Raw genomic sequence first — 26,293 nt, 5'->3', positions numbered from 1 at the left:
TGTAGTACTTGTAGTATGAAAACGCAACCTGGTTTACGTATTGCGGCTACAGTCGAAACTATGATGATGGGAAGTTGGGGTTCCGTGCTAATTTTACGTATTTTCACATTCATTTTTTTTTTTCTTTTATGTACATATATTGGTATAAGGCACTATAAACATTCATGTTGCACAGAGTCACATTAGTTACAATAAATCACACATTTCTTATGTTATTTTCCTCACATTACTTGATTTCATGATTTACTTCTGTAACTTACATTTACTTGTATTACTTTCATTATACTGTACTGTATACACTATTTATGCATCACTGTCAGTTAGGTCATCACTTGGAAGATCTCCAGCTATGACTGGAAGTCAGGAATAAACACAATATATATATCTTTGGCATTGCAGCATGAACCAGATTTGCATCAGATGGCTACTTTCGGATACCATCAGCAGCTGGTGTGGATAGATAGTCCATTTTGGTGTAGGGTAGGTGGATGCATGGAGTATTTGTAGTATGGAAACTCAGCTTGGTGTATGTAATACTATCATAGTCGAAACTATGATGATGGGAAGTTGTGGTTCTGTGCCAGTTTTATGTATTTTCACCTTTTTTTTTTTTTAAGGCATAGGAGGGGAGGAGGAGTGTCCGTCATCCCTTTTTCTGTCACACGCTAAGGGCACACACAAACAGTTTCGCGCAAATGTGCGAAAAATTGTGTCCGTATATATACAGACTCAGCAGTTTAGGGTACTATGAGTTAGTCTGTATATATACAGACTCAGCAATTGGGACACTATTGGTTTGTCAGTTTATATACAGACACTGCACGGAACAGGTTAAGCATGAGAGAACAGGCCAAGGGTAAGATGAGGTGGAAGTTCTAATGGATAGCTTCAGTACCTTGTGGTTATAGTTTTCATAGTTTCTTGGTTTTCACCCTGTTAGCACTGTAGAAGTGTACTGTACAGTATTTGTATCGTATTGTTTATAAAGACACCAACATGCGTGCATGCATTGTTTTTGGTCACCTAATGGTAGCTCCACGCTGCTCAAGCTCTGGCAGCCTCCCTATTCAGTCCTGTATCCCTGAGGCCACACTCAATGACCTTGTCTCAAATCTTTTCCTGTGTGCCTCTCACAACTGCATATATTGTACATATTGATTTCCATTTGCACAGATTGTATGGTTTTGTAGGTGAATATGGCATGCCTTTCTTATTGACTCATTTTTAATCCCCTCAGTCTTTTGACATCTTTTTAAAATTTATTGTTACTACCTTTGTAACCTTTGATTAAAGTATGGAAAGCTATGAAGTAGCTAAATGGCAAAAATAAATATATATATAAATACAATATTAAAGATGTCATCAGATTGAGGTGGTTAAGTCATTACCTACTGTTAAATTTGTATTGCAGTTTTTTATAGAGCACTGAATGACAAACGACTTCCTGTAGGGAGGTAAGCCATGTTTTGGATGGTATCCATAATTCTAAAGTTACACTATATATATATTTATTATGTACTGTGTGTGTGTGTGTGTGTATACATTACAGTACTTTCTTTTACAGGCAGTCATGAGAAGAGATGCTTGAAATACATCACAGATAGTGTGAAGACTCCTGGCAGCCAAGATGAAGATCAATGAAAAAAACCTGAGTGCATATAGTGTCTCACCCTTACATATTGACAAGGAGGGCTACCTGCTGAAGAAGGGTGAGGTAATACATTCTTGCCTGTTAGTTATTGGCAAAAAATTAAATAAATAATTAGTGGTAGGTGGGGGCACTTACCATTCACTCACTTAATGTAGTGCTGTTCTTGGATGACCTCCCTTTCCTCTCTTCCTTCCTTCTTTCCTTCCTTCCTCTTCTGTCTTTCTTTCCTTCGTACTTTACTCTTCCTTCTGTCTATGGGTGACTGCACTGAGTGACAAGCCAAATGGTTTCCTGTACACCAGGAAGCATTTACTATGCTGGGTGGTAACTATATAACCAAAATATGACACCTGGTAGTTCAGTGGGTAATCAAGGCACTTCAGTCGGATTGAGCTTGGGCAGGTTTATATCCAAGGGGTGGATGGGGTTTATTACTCATATAATGCCACTCGGAGATGAGTGAGGCTGATCACTTTCCTCTTAAATGCCAGGACCATCTTGCCCAGCCCTGGGTTCCTGTGCTCCTTATGGGGCAACACAGGATTAGATGATGAATGAATGGGGAAGGGGAGATTGATTATAAATAAAATTGTGGTCATGAAAAAGGGTATTGTGGGACTGTTCAGTTGGTTCTTTCACTTTACCGTTTGTTTTCTATGGGTCTTTCAATATTTTTACCTGTATTTTACTTATGAACAACTGCTTGGCACCCAAATAATCTATAGCTCCAGATATGAATTTCAGCATTAACCCCTGCACTATACCATGGATCATTTATATTTTCTTTTTACCACCAAATGGTTTTTTTTAGCTTAAGAGAGAACCCAGGTAATGAAGGGGTTGATGAAAGCCATATCTAATCCCCTAGTTTGAAAAGGCTCTCCTGAACTTAATAAAATCTGAAGGTAGCAGGAATAAAGTTATAAATGGTTTATGAGCTGGAATGATTTAAGGCATGAGGAGACCAGCAACTGAGAGAGAGGATTGCTTACTGTGAAAAGAATTTCTAGAGACTGTACAGTACAGTGAGTGTGAGAGGACAATATTTTAGTATAAAACTAGAAGAAGTTTCCATTGCTGGTTATTTCTGACTTCTGTAATAAACCAAAATAGTGTCAGCTTTGTTCATAATTGGACAGTTAGGTTACTGAATCAGTTGCTCATTATAGTCAGTGCTGGGTAACTTTTACCCAGTTATCCTACTTCTGTGAATGGTGAAACATTCTAAGGTGTACTATTGAATAGGAATAAAGAAGACTGAGTGGTAAGAAACATTAGTTTTGATAATATAAAAAAAAAAAAATCATGGTTAGTGGTAAGTGGGGGCACTCAGCATCCACTCACTGGATGTAGTGCTGCTCTTGAGTGACTACCCTTTCCGCTCTTCCTTCCTTCTTTCCTTCCTTCCTCTTCTGTTTCTTTCCTTCATTGTTTCCTCTTCCTTCTGTCCATGGGTGACTCTACAGTGAATGACAAGTCAGATGGTTTCCTGCGTGCCCGGAAACCATTTACTATGCTGGGTGGTAACCATATAACCAGATTATGGCACCTGGTGGTTTAGTGGGTAATTAAGGCACTTTTGTTGGATTGAGCCTGTGCAGGTTTATATCTAAGGGGTGGTTTGGGGTTTATTGCAAACGTAATGCCACTTGGTTGAGTGAGACTTGTCGCTGTCATCTTAAATATCAGGACCAACTTGCCTAGCCCTGGGCTTCTTTGCTCCTCATGGACAATGCAGAATTTGTTGTTGATGATGATGATGATGATGAAGAATCGTGGTGCCTGAGAATATGATACTGTACTTGTAGTGGTAGAAGTAAAGAGGTTGAAGAATGGGAAGGTAGCAAGTGCTGATAAGCTGCGTGTAGGGATGACAAAATGTATTTAAGAGAGTAAGGCAAAATTTGTAGGAAATTAGACAAAAAGCTTTTATGAATGGAACTGTACCAGAGGAGAAAAATACAGCTTTATATATATATATATATATATATATATATACAGTATGTATACCGGTATATATATATATATATATATATATATATATATATATATATATATATATATATATATATATATATATATATATATACAGTATATATATATATATATATATATACAGTATATATATATATATATATATATATATATATATATATATATATACATATATATATATATATATATATATATATATATATATATATATATATATATACAGTATATATATATAGTATATATAGTATATATATATATATATATATATATATATACAGTATATATATATCAGAAATATCATCCAGTTTTCATGTCAGGCTGCTTTCCTTTTATGCTTTCCTTTCCTTCTTTCTCGATCTTGCCCACTCCGTGTTGGAAAGAGAAATAGGATTATGATTAAGATCCATCCATCCATCCATCCATCCATCATCCAATCCTATGTCACCTCACGAGGAGCTTGGCAAGTTGGTCTTGACATTTAAGATGAGAGTGACCAGCCTTACTCATCCCTGAGAAACTCATATGAGCAATAAACCCCAACCATCCCTTGGATATAAACCTACACAGGCTCAATGTGATTGGAGTGCCTTAATTACCCCTAAAACCATCAGGATTAAGATGAGTTTTATTAAACTTTCCTGCCGAGTATGTTCTAATTCCAGGTTAATAAGAGCTTCCAAAGACGATGGTTTGTGCTGAAAGGGAATTTGTTGTTCTACTTTGAGAAGAAGGGTGACAAGGAGCCTCTTGGTGTCATCATCCTTGAAGGATGCACTATTGGTAAGGGAACATTTTCATTGTGAGCTGTTATTATACTTTGATTTTCATTACTGGTATAGTAGTTGTATCTGTGGGGTAATTCTGTTTCTCAGGTGTCCATAAGTGTGCCCTATATTGGCAGGCATTTTGGTTCAGGAAATCATTCTACCCTTGTCACACATGGGTCCTTTCCCCTGTATGGGACAGCTCTTTGATGCTTGCAAGGAGATCAGTGATGGGCTGTTGTGCTGTGTACTGATGTAGTGCATTAGCCCTGTTGCTCTCATTCAATTTTTAGGTACCTGGTGATCAAGTGAGGTAAGTCTCTCAAACCAGATGTGACCCATTAGTTTCTGCTTCCATTGGGTGGCTAGGATTTATTGCTCACATAATGCTATTAAGGGGTGAGCACCTGCTCACTCACCCTAAATGTCTGGATTGAGTAGCATAGTCTCATGCTTCAATGGTCCACTTGAGGCAGTACAGTGTGCTGAGTTGGTTGATCTTGCTTGAAGTGGTAGGTTTCCTTCAGTTCACTGGAGTCATATCCGGATAATCTTGGGGTTGCAACGTCAACACCAATAGTATTTTTTATTACAGTCCATTAACCTCCAACCCCCAGTTGCTTTGAAGTTTGAATTCTCAGTTAGAGAAATCCACAGGGCTTTGTTGAAATACAGTCCAGTACTGAGTTTAGACACAAGTTAGTCAGCCATTTAATCATCATATTTTTATTAATTATGAGCTCTGAATCCTCCCACCACTTGACTGAAGAAATAGAGCTCAAATAATACCAGGTACCATTAATAATAATGATGAGCTAGTTGTGTGTATTATAAGCGAGGGAGACTTGTTTATGAAGATAAGAGCACATGAAAAATATTTGAGTAAAAAATTGATTTTGAATGTATAATTGGGTTCTGATTAATCTGAAAAGCCATTGCAACCATAGAGAAATACTGAGTACAGGACAGTAAAATGAGCCAAGTGATAGTCAAGTACTGTTCAGTAATACGGAGTTGTGTGGTTGCTAAGAGAAAGTGGTTCTCAGTGTGTTATGCTGGTGAGGGACTTGAAATGGTGAGTTTAAGTATATGGGTACAGTGGTAGAAAAGAGAGGTACATTCGCAGAAAAGTGGAAAACAAAGTGGCACAGGGAAGGAAGGAAGGTGGCTGGTGCTTTGAAGGCCTTGCTATAAAACAGAGGTCTCATCTGCAAGAGGATTTCATGAAGGAGTTTTAGTGCGGTGGCTCAATCAGTAGAGAGGTGGCCTGCAGTCCTAACGGACCCATGTTCAAATCCTGGCTGGGGCAGGGAACAGTTTAAGGATTTGAATTTCATTAAATCAGGCATTACTGATCTACTAGAAGACCCGCCGACATGTCGAAAAAATACCCCTGCCAATACCAGTGCACAAGTCCTGTATGAGAGAGCCCTAGCATGTATTCAGTCTGGATAGTGGGTGTTAGTGCCAAAGTGGTGACATGTAGAGTTGTATGGGATGTAGGAGGACTGCTGGGCCCTGATAGCAGGCTGTGAAGCATATGCCTAGAGTCGGACACATAAAAAAAAAAAAATAAATGGATGTAAGTCTTTGGTGTGGCATGAAAATGAAGAGTTGAGCAGTGGGTACAGGGTTATTGAGAAGTACGTGTGGAGTGCAGTGAGTGAATGGCAAAAGAATAATGTGATTTGTGAAAGATGTGCCGTTAGGAAGTCTGTGGACAACAGAGTAGAAGAGAGCGCTCTTAGAAGTTACGGTCATATGGAGAGAATGGGTATAAACAGAGTGGTGAAAAGAGTCTACGTGAGTGAGTTTGAAGGTGTGATGAGGCATGGTAAGCCAAGAAGGTAGATAGATATGGTAAATTAATGTGAGAAAGCAAGGGGTGGAGGTTGATGAGATTACAAAACTAAAAAAGGATTAAGCTGGTTGGATGAGTTTTTTATGAATGTGCACAAGACTTTTTTTTTTTTTTTAACTTGATAATAGTCTACCTGAATCTGTTTGGTAAGTAGTATAAAGCACATGTGAGCGGATGGTTATGCCTAGAGACAGGATATACATATGTGTGGATGGTTATGCATGTGAGGTAGAGCCAGGATTCTTAGTGCTTGTAAATGAATGGCCGTATTGCCCGCTTCATTGGGCATTCTCTCTCTCTCTCTCTCTCTCTCTCTTTCTGTGTAGCATCATGGACACTGTGGTCACTACCTCACGCTACCCGTGGATAGGAAAGAGAGGTGGAGCAATGATGATGTATAATAATCAGGACTGTTCTTCAGAACTAGCAGAATGTGAGGACCAGTTTTCCTTCAAACTGGTATTCCATGGTGGAGGTGGCAGGACATATGTGCTGGCCGCTGACTGTCAAGAGTCACTTGAGGTGTGGATGAAGTTACTGGCTCGGGCATCCTATGATTATCTCAAGCTCATGGTGGCTGAGCTACAAAAACAATTGGATGAGCTTAATGGTAAGTGTATTTGGGTTTTTGTTCCTTGAGTGCTGTAAGACCTCATTATTGTAGCCACCAATAGTTCCAACATTGTATTATTCTAGCTTTAGTTCAACCATGTTACAATGTTGCAGTATGGATCTTTCAATCATATTTAGTGTTTTTCATTGTACAAGTTGTATGTTTACTGTATTTATAATAAGGCAATGTGGCTGTGATGTTATCATCTTCAGAATCAGTAGGCGATGCCTTGCTCTCTCCTGGGATCACCAATAGGATGGCCATGACAGACACCTCCTGATGACTGTCCTAGCATATATGTCTCTCTTTGAGTCACATCTGTTTTTCTTCCTTTTCCCTCACAGTTATAGTGCCTTGCTGTATTCTTCCCCATTGCATGGTATGGTCCTTCTCCCAACAGCATACTCTGTATTCAGTTTGCCATGTGTAGACATCTCTGCTGCCATACGGGAATATCCCTATATCTGAAGGACCCATATCCAAAAATTTGCCTACTGTATTTGAATCACATAGTTTAGCACTAAGGTTCACAGTGCAACAGAATATTCCTGCTTATATGAATCCCCCGTATGAAATCCATATGTAACTGGCCCTTTCAGCAGTGTAAGGTTGCCCATACCACTAAACATGCTCTCGAGAACTGCAAGAATCCAGGTAATTACAAAATCTTAAAATATAGAAAATCACTAGAATAATTCGAAAACTTTGTACAAATCTTTAAATCAGTAGATTTCTTGCCATTTTGTAAAAATTTCATAATAATGATACATTTCTTGCCACAAGATAGTGGATGGGAGTGAGAGGGAAGGGGGTGGAGGAGATGAGGATTTGACGTAGGCATGGGGAGTTGGTGGAAGAACAGGCAACCTGAGCCATCAGTTGCACTCTGCCCCAATGCAGATCAAGCCATCAGTCACAGTTTATAGGTTAAGGGATATGGCTCTTGAGTGTACTAATGACTTTTGCTGTTGGGAGGTTATTATCAGAAATGTGTGGAGCAGGAAGGTGTTAGGTCAGGTGCAGGAACCAAAAATGGTCAAGAGAAGTTTTTAGAGTTGTTGGCCATATTGACAATTAATTATGTAATTAAAAGTATATTCATGGTGTGAGAGTTGTATTGATCTGTCCCTTTGTGATGGTGAAACATGATCAGGAATGGAAGTAGATGCTAAAATGAAAATCCAGTACTGTATTGAAATGATAATGGCAAGATTAGTGTGTAATACCACAGTGAGGGAAAGAAGAACTTGTGGAAATTTATGAGAATGCTTGGGTATTGGGATTATTAGTGAGGTGATATGTACAGGTTTAATGTGGTGGTGGTTTTTATGGAGAATATGTGAGAATACATTTGGATCTGTGGAGAGAATGTGTGAGAGTACATTTGGATCTGTGGAGAGAATGTGTGAGAGTAAGTGGATGAAACATTGTACAAATCACTAGGCAGACCAAGGAATGTATGGGGTGAGCATCTTAGAAGGGACCTCAGGGTTAGGGGTCTCATTTGATATTGGACAGGAGACTGTGACATGAAAAGTGGCTGTCAGATGTTATTATCCCTTTTCCACTGCTCACATTTTTGAATTTTCAGACTTATACTGTACCTGAATGCCATATGTTAGTGTGGACACAAACAGATCTTCAGAGTCCTCTTGTAGCATCAGTACTTAGCACTCTCTTTGTATGAAGGTTTTTGTAGCACATCTTCTTTATATCCTTGAATTCACTCTGCTCTTCACTCCAGTTAAATTGTTTGTTACTGTACATTATTCAGTTTTTAGGCTTACAAGTTGTCATAAATGGTAGTGAAATGAAAACTTAGGAGGAGTACATGATGGATGTAAAAATAAAAATGAGGACATGAAAAGTTGAGATCAGAGAGGGAAGGACAAGAATTCACTGGTTGCTGAAGGACAAGACAGAGGGTACTGATAGTTCTTTGTTCTTTCAGAGGCAGAGGCTGGGCGAGATGGTGGAAGCAGCCAGGCACCCAAGCCACCCCACCGCCAGCGGCAAAACCCGTTCAATAGGGCTCAGGTAGTAGTGCAGTTGGATTTATAAAGGATCCTGACTAACTTAAAATGGGGAAAGCCCCAGGAATAGATAGAGTGTGTGGTGAAATGCTGAAGCATGGGGGAGAGATAGTAGTAGAATGGATGTGGAAGATGTGCAGGTTGGCCTGGGAGGAAGGTAGAGTCCCGGAGGATTGGAAGTCAGGTATAATTATTCCCGTGTAAATTGTGGTAGGTGGGGGCACTTTGTGGTAGGTGGGGGGGCTCACCATCCACTCACTCGATGTAGTGCTGCTCTCGGGTGTCTTCTCTTTCCTTCTTTCCATCCATCCTCTTCTGTCTTGCTTTCCTTCATTCTTTCCTCTTTCTTCTGCCTGCAGGTAACTTTACACTCCCTCTTATGTCTTTCCTTCATTCTTTCCTCTTCCTTCTGTCTATGGGTGACTCGACACTGAGTGACAAGCCAAATGGTTTCCTGTACACCAGGAAACCATTTACTGCGCCGGGTGGTAACTATATAACCAAATTTTGGCTCCTAGTGGTTTAGTGGGCAATAAAGGTGCTCCAATCGGATTGAGCCGGTGAAGGTTTATATCCAAGGGGTGGTTGGGGTTTATTGCTCACATAATGCCACTCAGGGATGAGTAAGGCTGGTCACACTCATCTTAAATGCCAGGACCAACTTTCCTAGCCCCGGGCTCCTACGCTTCTCATGGGGCAACGTAGGATTGGATGATGGATGGATGGATTGTAGTACCAGCCCTCTGTCTGTGTCAAGGTTGTCGACATGCCAGGCCAATGCCTTGGCATTGAAATCACCACCCAGGATGATGTTGGGTATGTTAGTGATGTGAATTTGTGGAGAGTAATTGTGTGGTACTGTGGGGGGGACAATTGGGGGGGAATGTATGTACTGTATAGGCAATTGTTATGTGTGATTTGTTACCAGTGCGTATTTGAATTGATTGTATTTCTGTTGTGGTGTCATGTGGAGGGAGAAGTGACTCTGTGTGTGCACTAGTATCTGAAAAGTTGATGGATTTTTGTACCAGGGTGATGAGTCCACTGCCACCGCCATCGGTTCGGACTTGTCTAATGGTAGTGAAATTATGAAATGTAGTTGTTTTTTGTGTTCTGTGCAGAGGAGTACTTGTCAGGGGTTTGGCATCCCTTATTTTAATTGACTGCTGATGGATTGGCTGTATCTGACAGGTGTATGTGAGGTACAGTATCAATAAAGAAAAACTCCACAAGCTTATTTTCAGATGGTTAGGTAAGTGACATGGATCCAGGATTCCAGGGGCTTGAATGATAAGTGAGTGAGTGTCTGGCCAGTTTCACTGCTCTTGCAGCTGTTAGTATTCCCTTATGCTTTATCATTCTTTGCAGGGTTGTTATGATTTAAATCAAATTATTTAAATCATGTGATTTAAATTGAATAAAATCAGAATGAAAAAATCATGATTTAAATCAAAGTGGATTTTTAAAATATAAATTCAGTAAAAATGAAGAAGACAGAGAATGTGATGGATGTGTATTGTACAGACTTATTTTTATTTTTTTATTTATTTTTTTTTTTATGTGAGGAAGAAGGAACCAAAGCCAACGAGCCTGCAAAACTATTCCTTCTAAGTCTATCTATCTATCTATCTATAGCCCGACGCCCTAATCCCGCAAAGGGTGGCCGCAGACAAAACGCCTCCAAGTCACTCTGTCACCCACCATTTGACTCCCCTCCCCCCAAACTCACCCCCCCTCCCTCATATACCTCTCAACTCCATCCCTCCACCTCATCCTCGGTCTACCCCTCCCTCTCCCTCCCTCCACCTCACCCACATACACCCTCTTAGTCAGTCTTTCACTCTCCATCCTCTCCACATGTCCAAACCACCTCAGTGTATTTCTCCTAACCTTTTCAACCACATCCACATCTACCCCACAACGTTCCTTCACTTCTTCATTCGTCAACCTGTCCCTCCATGTCACTCCACATGCTCCTCTCAAGTAACTCATTTCCACTGCTCTCACTCTTGACTTGTTCCCCTCTTGCAAGGTCCACGCCTCGCTTCCATACGTCAGGGTAGGGATCACAATACCATCATGCAGAGACTTCTTAACTTCCATACTCACTTCCCTATTTCTCATCACTGCTTTTCAGCATGCCTACAACCTTCCTTCCCTGCTGTACCCTTTCACGCACTTCATCCCCCAAAGTTCCATCCTTACTCATCACACTACCCAAGTACTTGAATGCACTCACATTCTCCATATCCTCACCATCCAACCTCACTGCACACTCTGTGACTTCATTCCTCTCAAACACCATAACTTTACTTTTTGTTTACATTAACTTTCAGCTTCCTCCTCCTACACACTGTCCCAAATTCATTCACCAAACCTTGCAACTCCCATTCATCTTCACTCAACAATACTGTATCATCAGCAAACAGCAACACCGGAAGCTTCCAAATCTCACCCTCATTCGTTAGGGCCACCCCCACATCCACTGCCCTACCTTGTACCTCCTTTACGACCCCATCCATATATATATTAAACAGCCATGGAGACATTACATACCCCTGTTTCAGTCCCACATTGAGATCAAAGAACTCACTCAGCTCACCATCCACTCGCACCGTAGCCCTAGCTCCCTCGTACACACTCTTCACAGCACTCAACAATTTCCCTCCACTCCATATATTCTTAATACCTTCCACATACCTTTCCTATCTATTCTGTCATAAGCTTTCTCCAAGTCCATGAAGGCAGCGTACACTTTCCTTCCCTTCTCTAGATACTTCTCCACTAAACATCTTAGAACAAATATCTGATCTACACACCCTTTTCCCTTCCTAAATCCCCCTTGTTCTTCTCCAACTAGCTCCTCTGTCATATGCCTAACCCTATCAATGAGTATTCTACCATATATTTTACCAGTCACACTAAGAAGGCAAATACCCCTATGGTTACCACATACTTCTCTCTCCCCTTTTCCTTTGTACAGAGGAACAATTATACCTGATTTCCAGTCCTCTGGAACCCTTCCCTCTTCCCAAGCCAATCTACACAACTTCCATATCCACTCCACAACAATCTCACCCCCATACCTAAGCATTTCACCACATACTCCATCAATTCCTGGGGCCTTTCCCAGCTTAATCTTCTTCATCGCTTCCACTACTTCCGACCTACTGATCTCTTCCTCCCTCCTCTCATCTCTCTTCTTCTCCCAGCCATTCCCCAACCACTTATACTCACACTGCTCTCACTCTCTACATTCAACAAATCCTCAAAGTGCTCCTTCCATCTCCTCAATTTCTCTCTCTTCTCTACCAACAATCTATTATTCCTATCTTTCACTCCCCTACTATTTCCCCTTTCACACATCCTTAGTTCTTTACCTCCTTCCAAAACAATTTCTTACTCTCCCTCCATTTCACACTCAGATTCCTCCCAAACTCTTCATCCACTTTCTTCTTACTCTCCTTCACCAGTCTCTTAACCTCCCTTCTCCTGCTCACATATACCTCTCTCTTCTCTCTCTCATCTTCTCCCCTACCTCTACTCGCCAACCATTCACCATATGCCTTATTCTTTTGTTCCACAGCTCATTTCACCTCATCATTCCACCATGCTGTCCCTTGCACACCCTTGCATCTCCTCCTCACTCCACAAACCACCTCACACGCTGCGCTTATCTCTTCCGTGAATATCTTACATACGTCTTCCACCCCTTCCATCTGCTCTAGCTCATACCTTCCCAATCTTTCTTCCACTATGCTCTTATACTCTGTCCTCTTCTCACTATCTTGCAATTTCTCCACTCTTCTCACAGGAGCTGTTTCCTCCTGTCTTCCCCTTCGCCTCCTCAACCACTTTCTTTGCAGCTCTACCTTGGCCATCACTAAGTGATGGTCCGAGACTCCATTCCCCCACCCTCTCCACACCCTTGCATCCAACACTTGTCTTCTCATTCGCTCATCCACACACACGTAGTCTATCATTGCCTTTCGTTCAACAAGTTCACCATCCATCCTCCTCATTACTCTCCATGTATACCGGTGGATCATCTTATGACGAAAGTAGGTGTTGGCTATTGCCAACCCCTTACCAGCACAGATGTCCACCAAAGCACTACCATTCCCATCTACTTCTGCTGGCACACCCCACTGACCAACCACTCCATCCACTCGTACATTCCCGACTTTGCCATTCATGTCTCCAATCAACAGCACTCTCTCGCTCCTCTCAAACTTGTCCATACATGCTTCTACTCTCGCCCAAAACTCATCTTTCACTCCTTCTAAGTGAAAAACAAAATATAAGAGAGAGCCAAATTCAAGATCCGATCATTTCCAGATGCCTGGACACACTGCGTTTGAAAAACTGGAGATCATAGGAAGTAGGAAATACAGACAGAGGGAGACAGTTCCAGAATTGGCCTGTTGCATAAATGAAGGACTGGGAGTAACGGTTAACTCTTGCATTAGAGAGTTGGACAGAAAAGGGATGAGAGTTTGCTGCTAGACGGGTGCTACGCATCCATCGTAGGGGTGGAGGAATGCATGCAGACAGTTCAGAGTAGTGACCATTGAAGTAGCGATAGAAAAGAGATAAAGATAGTGACCATTGAAGTAGCGATAGAAAAGAGATAAAGATAGTGACCATTGAAGTAGCGATAGAAAAGAGATAAAGATGCAACAGTGCAGCGAAGAGACAAAGGTTGAAGGGAGTCAGTAAGAGGAGGAGAGTTAATGAGGCGAAAAGCCTTTGACTCCACCCTATTGAGAAGAGCTGTATGTGGGGAGCCTCCCCACACATGAGAGTTGTACTCTACACAGAGGCGGATAAAACCCCTGTATAGAGTCAACAATTGTGCAGGGGTAAAGAAGGAACGGAGTCGGCTTAGCACACCCAATCTCTTGGAAGCAGATTTTACAAGAGATGTAATATGATCTTTCCAAGACAAGTCCCGAGTAAATGAAACCCCAAGCATATTCAAGGATGATGCAGGATTAAGCTGAATATTATCAAACATTAGTGGGTATACCTGTGGAAGATTTTGTCGGGTTGATAGGTGCAAAAACTGAGTCTTTGATGCATTAAAAACAATAAGATTATTTTTACCCCAGTTAGAGATATGAGCCAAGTCAGACATTAGATGTGCCATAGCCTCATCCCTTGTTTGTCAAAGTAACTGCTGAGATGGACGTTGCGGGAATCGAATGGTAAGGTGAAGGGTGGAGTCATCAGCTTATGAGTGGATAGGGTTAGATGTACAGCTTAGAAGGTCATTGATGAATAAAAGGAAGAGAGTTGGTGATAGGACAGAGCCCTGAGGAACACCACTGTTAATAGATCTAGGAGAAGAACGATGGCTGTCTACAACAGCGGCTATAGAACAACCAGAAAGGAAGCTAGAGATGAAGGCACAGATAAAAGGATAGAAACCGTAAGAGGGCAGTTTGGAAATTAAAGATTTATGCCAGACTCAATCGAAAGCCTTAGAGATGTCAAGTGCAATGCTAAAGCTTTCGCCAAAATCCCGAAAGGAGGATGACCAGGAGTCTGAAAGGTAGGTGAGAAGATCGCCGGTGGAGCGTCCCTGACGGAACCCATACTGACGATCAGAAAGAAGGTTATGATAGGAAAGATGCTTTAAAATTTTTCCTTTAAGAACAGACTTGAAAACTTTTGAGATACAGGATGTTAAAGCAATTGGACGATAGTTAGAGGGTTGGGAATGGTCACCCTTCTTTGGGACTGGCTGAATTAGAGCAAACTTCCAGCAAGAAGGAAAGGTACAAGTTGACAGACAAAGGCTAAAGAGTTTGCCTAGGCAGGGTGTAAGCACAGAAGCACAGTTCTTGAGAACAACAGGAGGGACTCCATCAGGCCCATATGCCTTATTAGTATTGAGGCCTGTGACAGCAGGAAATACATCAGCTGAAGAAATTTTAATGTCAGCCATGAAGAAGTCAGAGGGGGGAAGTGATGGAGGAACAGCACCGGAATCGTTTAAGGTGGAATTGGAGGAGAAAATCTGAGCGAAGAGATCTGCTTTATCAATAGAAGAAATAGCTACAGAGCCATCAGAGTAGAAAAGAGGAGGGAAGGATGATGAGGTAAAGTTGTTAGAAAGGTTTTTGGCAAGGTGCCAGAAGGAGCGGGAAGAATTCGAGTTAGAGAGTTGAGAGCACTTAGTACGGATGAAATTATTTTTAGCAGAGCGAAGAACAGACTTAGCACGATTCCGGGCAGAAACATAAAAGATGTGATTCAGGGGTGGGTTGGCTCCGGTACCTTTTATAGGCCCCTCTCCTTGTTGCGGACAGCATTAGAACAAGCGTGATTAAACCAAGGCTTTCGTGCAATAGTCAAAGGATATGAGAAAGGAATGTATGCTTCCATGCCCGAGAGAATAACCTCTGTAATGCGCAAGGCACACCCAGATGGCTCCCGGCCATGGAAGCAATAATCATTCCACGGAAAATCAAAGAAGCACTGCCTGAGGGCCTCCCAGTCCGCAGCTCCAAAGTGCCACAGACGACGTTTCTTTGGAGGGTCCGCATGCCGTACTGGAGCGATAGGACAGGTTAAGGTGATAAGGTTGTGATCGGAGGAGCCCAACGGAGAGAAAAGATTAACAGTGTAAGCAGAAGGATTAGTTGTAAGTAAGAGGTCAAGTATGTTGGAACTCTCTCCAAGGCGATCAGGGATACGGGTAGGGTGCTGTACAAGCTGCTCTAGGTCATTAAGGATAGAAAAGGTGTAGGCTTGTTCACCAGGTGGATCCGTGAAAGGAGAGGAGAGCCAGAGGTGGTGGTGAACATTGAAATCTCCAAGAATGGAGATTTCAGAGAAAGGAGAAATGGATAGAATGTGTTCCATCGTAGAAGTAAGATAGTCAAAGAATTTTTGATAGTCAGTAGAATTAGGAGATAAGTAAACAGAACAGATATATTTAGTCAGAGAATGACAGGAAAGCCGAAGCCAGAGTGTAGAGAATTCGGAAGAATCAAGTTCAGGAACACGAGAGCAAGATAAGTTGTTGTGTATATATACACAACAGCCACCTTTGGCTTTGAAATGAGTATAGAGAAAGTAGGAGGATACAGAAAAGGGTCTGCTGTCATTTGCCTCAGACAGCTGAGTCTCAGTTAGAAAAAGAAGGTGAGGTTTAGAGAAGGAGAGGTGGTGCTCAACAGAGCGAAAGTTAGAGGAAAGGCCACGAATGTTGCAGAAATGAAGAAGAAGAGAGTCAGGCAGTGGTTCCAGGCATCTTGAGTCGTCACCGGGAGAGGGGCAGAAGGTGGGGGCATTTATGGTCCCCCCCCCCCCCCGGGGACTCCGAGGCTATGTTAGTCGATGTCATTTTTTCTTTTTAAATTTTGAAAAGAAGTGTGGTGTGTACTGTGCATGTAGTTTGGTGTTGATAGTTAGAGAAACTTGTACTGGAGAGCATGCTGGCCTACTCTCTGTGTTACTGAGACACTGAAAAAGTTCAGCAAAGGGGGATGGTCGGGACCTAGTCCCGAGGGTTGATGAAACGGGAGCTCCAGCTCTCCCTATCATCAGCTTTCCATCCACCTTGGGAGTACTGCCCTGCTCGACTGGTGCTACCGTCTACTCCACATGCATCAAGTCTGCTTGGCCTGTACTCTTCCTCTGCTGATCTTGATGAAGTCAGGCACCAGTGATTGCCTTTTGTTACAAGACAAATATTTAAAAACTGAGGAAAGAAGACTCTTTGATAATAACAGTAAATGTGATTATACTCAGCATTAACATATGAACTAAACTTTTCTTTGAAAACACAATAACATGATTCAATCTGATGATTATGATCATACTTTGACAAAACATAAACGACAAATTGGCAACTTTCTTCAGTATCTGACAGTGTGAGTAACCTCCCCCAAACCAAGAAGTGCTAGCCTGTGGTGCACCGCCATACTCCCACTTCCCTTGCACATTATTCTTTTCAAATTTGTAAGTCTGTTTATTTGAACAGTGATATAAAATCATGCCTAATGGATGCTTTGCAGCAAGTGGGAGGAAGAAAGACCCAGTATGGTACTTTTTTTTTTTTACAGACTTCCCAAAGACACAAACAAGGTTGGAAAAAAACAATCACAAATTTTTAAAAAATCACTGGTAGGTGGGGGCGCTCACCATTCACTCACTCGATGTCTCGGGTGTCCGCCCTTTCCTCTTGTTCATCCTTTTTTCCTTCCATCCTCTTCTGTCTTTCCTTCCTTCATTCTTTCCTTGTCCTTCTGCCTGTGGGTGACTCTACACTGAGTGACAAGCCAAATGGTTTCCTGTACACCAGGAAACCATTTACTACGCTGGGTGGTAACATATAACCAAATTTTGGCTCCTGGTGGTTCAGTGGGTAATTATGGCGCTCCAGTTGGATTGAGCCAGTGAAAGTTTACATCCAAGGGGTGGTTGGGGTTTATTGCTCACGTAATGCCACTCAGGGATGAGTGAGGCTGGTCACTCTCATCTTAAATGTCAGGACCAACTTGCTTAGCCCAGGGCTCGTACGCTCCTCATGGGGCAACATAGGATTGGATGATGAATGTATTTTTAAAAATCTGATTTAAATATAAAAAATCCAATTTAAATTTTTAAAAATCATTTTTTTTTTTTTTTTTTTCTGTGATTTTTTCCAACCCTGTTTCTTTGTTTTCTGGATCCCTTCTCACCTCATCCTTAGGTGAGAAGAAAGGTTGGAATGCTGATGATGATCATGACAACTGAACAAAGGTTCAAGTGTCTCCATTGAGTTGGAACTTTGCAGATATTGTAGCTCTGAACACATTGCTTGCTGGAGGTTTCCCTTGGCTGAGTTAAATTGTTGCGAAGCAACAGAATTTTTTACTGGCTAATCTTAAAGTGTATCCAGTGAATGGTTAAGTGTTAACTCCTACAGTCCAGGGACATCTCACTTAAGCAGAATAAAATTATTTGGCATGAACCAGAATAATATAAAAAAACATGCTAAGGCTGAAGAGGTTTGGAACTTGGGCTTATCAACCTGAAAGGAAGTTAGATAGCTGTATTTTTTATTATTATGAATATTTCATGTCTAAATTTTGTCAGTGAGGATGTATCTGGGCACTGCATCAAATACATTAGTGTACAGTATTTATATCTTTTGCTTTTACTGTAGTTCTTAGGATTGCTTCTGACCATTTGAGCAGGAGACATCATTTTTGTTATGTGCTAGCTTCTTCCAGATAATTTGATTTAGCTCAGAAGATGCTTCTAATACTCAATTTTAAAAATTATCTTTAATAAGTTTTTCTGTACGATGTATCTTTTTTTATTCATATTCTGACTATTGCAAGATATTTCATTTTGCCTAGGATTTGCCCCAGTTATTCAGAAAATGCAGACTGCTGAATAAAAAAAAAGAAAAAACTAATAGTTTGGAGGAGTAAGAAAAATTCCTTAAGTTACTGTATTATTATCCTGAATTCATTGTTTTCAGAGCTACTCCTTGACTTAAGTTTCAGTAGAGTATTGCTTTTTTTCTGGAGTGTGTTAACCATTACCTTTTTTACTCCATAGAGTTCTAATGAAGTGGCACTTGATCCCAGTCAAGTGCAGCGGACGAGAGCCAACACTGTGTCTGGAGGAGGCCGAGGGTCTGGAAGGAGCACATACCTCCCCTCCTCTGTGGCCCCATCCCGTCCTGCACCTCATCCACCCTCTCATGCATCATTCATCTCTCTTACAAAACGCACATTTGCTCAGCTGCATTCAGAGTATGGAGTACCAATTCTGCAGGATAAGGAGAAGCATAAGCGCAGTAAACAGAGCAAAAGAAAGGAAAGTAGTGGTAAAGATGAGAGGGTACCGGTAGGTGACAACATTAGATCTGAGAGTGGTGATAGTGTCTGGAAGAAGAAAGATACTGAAAACATTCCACCAAACACAGATAGTTATACTAGTACTGAGCAGATGGAAGGTGTTGTTGTGGAAAATCTTGTAGATATCTGAGCAGTATACCTTAATGTAAATTAACCAGAAATATAATATTTTTATTATTATTATTTATTATTATTATTATATATGTAGTTAGTGAACTAATTTTAACTCATGTTTTCTGTATCTGCTTCAGCTTTGGTATTCACCATTACTCTAGTACATTGTATTATTCCAGTAAATTTAGATTTCTCTCCTATTTTAAGTACTGTACTGTACAGTTATATACCTTGACTTCAAGTGTGATGTTTAGTACCTTATGTATGCTTCAAGGTAAGTAGTGAAAGTATCTCTTCACTAACCAAGTTGTTTTGTGGTCTCTTAAAAGTTTACTCCAGGATACATTGGACACCTAATCTCCAGACAGTAAAATTTCATCACAGGCTAATTGCTGTGAAAGATAAATAGAAGTAACTGTATGAGTTCATTAAATTTACAATTTAAGGTTATTATATGTAATTTGCTTCTGTTCAAAATTTTTTTTGCCAGTCTGAACACAATATGGAATTGAAAACTTACTGTCATCATTCTTATCTTGAAATGAACAGCTAGTAGCACTTTGTGTTTATTTTCATGTGACATTTTTAGTGTATTTTAATTACTTTTATCAGAATTCATGTAAGGTTACAGGCATACATTATTCATGATAAGAGCATGATATCATCATAGCATTAGCAGTAAAACTGATACAGAGTATTGGTTACAATGATTTCATTATTACAAATGGGAATGATATGCTTTAGCTTCATTAAAAGTTGTTGTTTCATATTAACTAATAATTTCCATCCATTCATCCATCATCCAATCCTACCTTGCCCCATGAGGAGCATAAGACCTTGTGGCCAGGCATGTTGGTCCTGAAATTTAAGATGACTGTGACCAACCTCATTCATCCCTGAGTGGCATTACTTGAGCAGTAACCCCAACCATCCCTTGGACATAAACATTCACTGGCTCAGTCTGATTGGAGTGCCACAGTTACCTACTAAACCACCAGGCACCATAATTTGGTTATATGGTTACCAACCAGCGTAGTAAATAGTTTCCTGGTGTACAGGAAACCATTCGGCTTGTCACTCAGTGTAGAGTCATCCCTTAGGCAAGAGGAACAGGAAAGAATGAAGGAAAGAAAGACAAAAGAGGAAGTGTAAAGTCACCTGTAGGCAGAAGGACAAGGAAAGAATGAAAGAAGGAAAGACAGAAGAGGAAGGGAGGAGAGGAAAGGGCAGACACCCGAGAGCAGCACTACATCGAGTGAGTGGATGGTGAGCACCCCCACCTACCACAGACTAATAATTTACATATGATTAAACAGTTTCTTACTCATTTTATGTTGGTTTTTACAGAATTTACATATTTATTATCCACCCATCCAATCCAATGTTGCCCCAAGAGGAGGATAGGAGCCTGTGGCCAGGCAAGTTGGTCCTGACATTTAAGATGTGGGTGACCAGTCTCACTCATCTATGAGTGCCATTATGTGAGCAGTAAACCCCAGCCACCCAGTCCCAATAGAGCGCCTTAATTACCCACTAAATCACCAGGTGCCATAATTTGGTTATATGGTTACCACCCAGCGAAGTAAATGGTTTTCTGGTGTACAGGAAACCATTTGGCTTATCACTCAGTGTTGAGTCACCCATAGGCAGAAGGAAGAGAAAAGAATGAAGAAAAGAAAGACAGGAGAGGAAGAAAGGAAAGGGCAGACACCCAAAGCAGCACTACATTGAGTGAGTGGATGGTGAGCATCCTCACCTACCACCAATTTATGATTAACACTATTTATATATATTTTTAATGTATCCAACATGGGAAAAGGTTACATAGACAATTCCCTTAGGTTTCCTACACCAGCAGATGGCACCACATCTCTTTCAGATCATGATTTGGCTAATGTTGAACCACTGATGTTGAGGTGTGTTAAATCTGTCTTGTATAGAACTAGTGTACTGGTGATAGCAGTGGTAGTTTTATGATGTATTGGTGGGGCTTGTGGAAAAGCATTTATCCCTTTCTGTGCAGTGACATATTTTTAATGGTTTACTCTTGCTGCTACCAGACAATTTTTTTCAGGCTAAGAGATCCCCCTGGTAGTAAAGAAATCAGCGAAGACTGTGTCAAACCACTCCAATTCAAAATGCCTTTCCAAAGCTTAATAAAGTTGTTTGGTGGTAGAATGTGAAATACTGTCCATCATCCACTCAGTGTACCGGTACTCAGTTTTGCGGTAGTTCTACAGTGAGTGGTAAGCCAAATGATTTCCTGTAAACCAGGAAATCACTGACAGCGCTGGGTGGTAACCATATAACCAACTAACATGTGTTCCCCACGTGACAACAAGATGGTTGGCGGAGGGTTACTGCCCCTCTCTGGAAAGCAACTAGCTAAAAAACAAATAACAAGCCTTGGACCAGAACTGACCAACAGGTGATGACAAAGGACCGCAGGTATGGATTACGACATGGAATATAAGGGGTGCGAATGATGAGGTGAAAGAGAGAGAGAGATTGTCCAGGTGTTTGAGAGTGCAAAAGTGGATGTATGTGGAATAACCGAGACTGTATGGAGAGGTGAGAGTATGAGAGAATGGGAGTATGGATGGAGTATATGTGCTGGAGTGGTGAAAATGAGAGAGCAAAAGAAGGATTGTGCATTGTTGTGTGCAAGAGATGGAAGGAGAATATAAGACTGTATGGATCAGTTTGCTTAAGGATTGTGTGGGTAAGACTGAAAGTTGGACTACAAATGTAGGTGAGTGTATGTGTGTATGTGCCATCTCAAGATCGTGCAAGTAGAGTGAAAGAAGAGTTCTGAACAAATGTGGAAGCATGCATGGAAAAGTTTGAAAGGAATGAGAGAGTGTATTTGACTGGAGATATGAATGGAAATGTAGGGAAGGTGAAGGTGGATGGAGTAGTTGGTGAGTGGGGTGTGCCTTCAGGAGTGGATGAGAATGACAATGCTCTAGTGGACATTTGTGCAGGGAGAGGGTTGGTGATAGCCAATACCCTCTTTAGACACAAAATGATCCACAGGTATACATGGCAGGTGATGAGAAGGGTGGGTGGTGAACTGAATGAACGGAAGGCAATGATTGATCATGTGTGTGTGGATGATAGAATGAGAAGGTGTGTAATGGATGCAAGAGCATATAGAGGTTGGGGAGTGGACTTTCTGACCACCACTTGATGGTAATGAAAGTCAAGGTTCTAGTGAAATGGAGGAATAGAAGGGAAGGACATGAAGTAGTTCATACAAGGAGTGTAGAAAGGTTGCAGGAGGATGGGAAAAAGGCAGAATATAAGAGAAAAGTGGAATAACTGAGACTGAATGGGGAGGTGAGAGTGTGAAAGAATGGGAGTATGGATGTGTGATTGGGTAAATATGATTTGGAGCAGATGGGAGACGAGGAAGGTGTGTGCAAGAAATTCACAAAAGAAATCAGTGCAGCATATGAGATGGTGTGCAGGGTGGAGAGAAAACGAAAGGGGGTGCAAAGAACAGCATGGTGGAATGAGGAGATGAGACAGGCTGTGGCACAAAAGAAGAAAACATATATTGAGTCAGTGAGAAACAGAGGCATGGAGAAAGTTGAGAGATGGAAAGGAGTGTTATATGCACATGCAGAGGAAGAGAGAAAGGTGAAAAAATTAATGAGAAAGAGAGTAGGAAGACAGTGGATGAAGAATTTGGAAGTCATTTGAGTGTAACGTGGAGGGAATGTAAGAAAGTGTTCTGGAAAGAGGTAAAGAGAGTTACAGTAGACAGGGTGATAAAAACTTAGTTGAGAAGTGAAAGACAATAATGGTAAATTGCTAGTGGAGATGGGAGAAAAAGTGAGTAGATAGAGAGAACACTTTAAGGAGTTGTTGAACATAGAATATGAATGTAATGCAAGTATAAGTGGCTGGGGAAAGACTGGGAGAAGGAGAGATGTGAGAAGAGAGGAAGAAATCAGTAGGATGGAAGTTGTGGAAGCAATGAAGAAAGTTAAAAAGGGGGAAGCCCCAGAAATTGATGAAGTGTGTGATGAAATGCTGAAGCATGGGGGAGAAATAGTAGTAGAATGGGTGTGATGATGTGCAGATTGGCCTGAGAGGAAGGTAAAGTCCCGAAGGATTGGAAGTCAGGTACTGTATAATTATTCCCCTGTACAAAGGAAAAAGGGAAAAACAAGTGTGTGGTAATCATAGGGGCATTTGCCTTCTTAGTGTAATAGGAAAAGTATATGGTAGGATACTTATTAACAGAGTTAGGGAAATAACAGAGGGATTAGTTGGAGAATAATAAGGAGGTTTTAGAAAGGGAAGAGGTTGTGTAGATCAGATGTTCAGTCTTAGGGCTTTAATGGAAATATGTGCTCGTGGGCCCTTCGGGTCCCTTTCACTTGCTCCTGCGGAGGGCTCTTGCGTTTATGTGCTGTTCTAGTGTAATATTGTCACTTGGATTTTTTGCAGCTAACCAACTGATTGTGTTATTTGCAGCTTTGGGAATGGAACCCAAGTTGTCCGAACGCAAGTCCGAAATACACACACAGACTCACGGCTACTGCTACAGTTTATTTTAGTTGTACCCATGGGCAAAAAATTCTATGGAGATCCTATGCCGGTCTCCGGGAGCGGTGTTTTATGGTCAAAATGTGATCACTCATTTAAATATAGTAAAAGTTTTTCAGTCATGATGGGATCAAGTTTTTTCACATCAGCGAATTTTTTTGCAATTTTGGTGCCAATTTTGGTGCAATTTCAAAGTGTAGTTTTGGCTTCCCAAGATGCACACACACACACACACACACACACACACACACACACACACACACACACACACACACACACACACACACACACACCGCTCGCTAGTGCAGACACCGCTCGCTGGTGCAGTGGTAACGTTCTCGCTTGCCAATTGGTGGACGGGAGTTCGCGCCTCGCTCAGGTTGTGAAAAGTTTCACTGACGAAGTGGGTGGTTACTGTCCCCCTTGAGCAAGGGGACAGGTGTGTGCATGTGTGAAGGTTACAGCATTGCCCTTAGATCGGACTATATGAGCTCTCAGCTCCCTTCCGGGAGGGTAAAAGCTGACGATCACGACCATCAAGTGATCCTGACCGACCCGGTGAATTACACACACACACACACACACACACACACACACACACACACACACACGGCTGCTCCCATAGTATATTAGAAGTTTCTAGAGAAGGGAAAGAAATTGTATGCAGCCCTCATAGATTTGGAGAAAGCATATGATGGGGTGGATAGGCATGGAATCTGGAAAGTATTAAGAATATATGGAGTAAATGGGAAGTTGCTGAATACCATAATGAGTATGTATGAGGGTGCTAAGGCTGGAGTGTGTGTGGACAATGAACTGAGTGAATTTTTTGTTTGAAGGTTGGATTGAAACAGGGATGTGTCATGTCTCCGTAGTTGTTCAATCTGTGTATGGATGGCATTATAAAAGAGATACAAGGTAGGACAGTTGATGTTGGAGTGGTCCTAATGAGAGAGGGCAGTGTTTGAAAACTCCTTGTACTGTTGTTTGCAGATGATACTGTGTTGTTAAACGAAGACGAAGGAGAGCTGCAAGGCTTGGTGAATGAGTTTAGGGGAGTGTGTCAGAAACGGAATCTAAAAGTGAATGTAGGGAAGAGTAAAATTATCGTCTTCAAGAGAAATAAAGCCACTGAATGTACACTGAGGCTGGATGAGGAGGAAATGGAAAATGTGAGTGCATTTAAGCACTTGGTTAGTGTGATGAGTAAGGATGGAAGTTTAGAAGGTTAAGTGCTTGAAAGGGTACAGCAAGGAAGAAAGGTTGCTGGTTCTTTGAAAGCAGAGATAAGAAACAGGGAAATGAGCATGGAAGTAAAAAAAAAATCACTGCATGACAGTATTGTGATACCAACACTAACTTATGGAAAGGGAAGCTTGAACCTTGTTGGAGGGACACAAATCAAGAGTGAGAGCAGTGGAAATGAGTTATTTGAGAGGAGCATGTGGAGTCACATCAGACTGACAAATAAGGAAATGAAGGAGCATTGTGGTGTGGATGTGGATGTGATAGAAAGCATTAGGAAAAATACATTGAAGTGGTTTGGCCATATGGAGAGGAAGGAGAACGTGAGACTGACGAGAAGAGTGTATGTGAGTGGGGGAGAGGGAGGGGGAGGCCAAGGATGAGATGGAGGGATGGAGTGGAGAGGTATATGAGAGGGGGGGAAGGGGGGGGTGAGCTGGGAGCAGGGCAGTGAAATGATGTTGGACAGGGCGACATGGAAGCAATTTGTGTGTGGCCACCCTTTACAGGATTAAGGCATCTGGCAATAGATAGATTGGTAGAAATACTGTACATAATTAGAGTGAAGGGGTTAAAACTTTTAACCCCTTTCTTATGACAACATATCTTTACCTGTTCTGGTACACATGATATCCAAGAGCAGTGCATGCTTATTAGGACAGCTGTTTCCCTGCTTCAAACAGTGTACCATTTCTTCCCTGCACAACCATCCCAGCCCATCCTGCCTACTTCTGTACATCAGCACCACCTTTTTCTGTTCCCCTCTCCTCTGTACACACACACAGCTTCTGTAAGTCTGTAGCTTAAGTTTGCCCAGCACTAATATCACCTCACATACAACTTAGATGTTCATTTCTGCCCTCTGTAACCACCATCCACAATCTCAGACCATCCTACCCACTTTTGTCTAGCAAACCCTATCTGTTTTGTGTTCTTTTTCCCACCCCTTTTAGGTTTTTAGGAGAAGTCTTTGATATACACTCTTCCAGCTGACCTGCAATACAGTACCCTTCCTCACAATTATCCCATCACAGGCCACCTTCCACCACCATCCTAGTCAATCCTGCCCATTCCCTTCTACCCACCCCACTTATATCTGAGTCTCCTGGAGCAATCTTTACTGTCCAACAAGCAGTGCCCACTCATGTGTTTCCCCACCACCCATCACTACCCTAGTCAGTCCTATCCACCCCTCTCTGTCCACTCGCCCATTTTTAACTCCCTCCCTCTCTTGAATTTCAAGGAGGAATCTTTGACTTTGGCTTTCCTGGTGAACGTACAGTGCACATCTTTACTAAGTATGCTTCCTGTCATGTCTCATCCTTCTGACTTTCTCCCCTTCTGCCTAGAAATTATCAAACTGGATGGCACCTGACCAAACTTTATACCATAATGGACTCATAGCTGACCCTAAATTTACCTGATTGAATCTAAATTGACCAGGTGGGTAAGTGTTGTTCTGACTGGGTCTGAACATGTCAGAAATGATCTAAAAGTCTATGATAGATTTAGTATGTCCTAAATAGTTGTGAATGGATGTGAAAACTTGAATGAACATTAATTAACCCAGTTGGTGGCCTGAATGAATAAACTTTAA

General features: G+C 41.5%; 1 protein-coding gene across 1 annotated transcript; it reads left to right on the top strand.

The window, feature by feature from the left end:
• Positions 1-1,627: 1,627 nt before the first annotated feature.
• LOC145412122 (sesquipedalian-1-like) lies at positions 1,628-18,929 on the top strand. Its single transcript, XM_080282045.1, has 5 exons — positions 1,628-1,714; positions 4,309-4,426; positions 6,693-6,881; positions 8,836-8,921; positions 18,479-18,929. The coding sequence occupies exons 1-5, from the start codon at positions 1,628-1,630 to the stop codon at positions 18,908-18,910; spliced, it is 912 nt and encodes a 303-aa protein (XP_080138171.1). The 3' UTR covers positions 18,911-18,929.
• The last annotated feature ends 7,364 nt before the right edge of the window (positions 18,930-26,293 follow it).

This window comes from Coenobita brevimanus, chromosome 92 (assembly GCF_032717465.1).
Source record: "Coenobita brevimanus isolate Jiangsu-jjx chromosome 92, ASM3271746v2, whole genome shotgun sequence".
In the NCBI taxonomy this organism is placed as follows: domain Eukaryota; kingdom Metazoa; phylum Arthropoda; class Malacostraca; order Decapoda; family Coenobitidae; genus Coenobita; species Coenobita brevimanus.
Note: the sequence above shows the minus strand (reverse complement) of the source record. Positions and strands in the feature narration are given on the sequence as shown.

Excerpts from the sequence above, each read along its gene's own strand:
- LOC145412122 (XM_080282045.1), top strand. The coding sequence starts at position 1,628 with ATGAAGATCAATGAAAAAAACCTGAGTGCATATAGTGTCTCACCCTTA. Across the intron at positions 1,715-4,308 it reads ACCTGCTGAAGAAGGGTGAG|GTTAATAAGAGCTTCCAAAG; the intron begins GTAATACATTCT and ends TTCTAATTCCAG. Across the intron at positions 8,922-18,478 it reads ACCCGTTCAATAGGGCTCAG|AGTTCTAATGAAGTGGCACT; the intron begins GTAGTAGTGCAG and ends TTTACTCCATAG.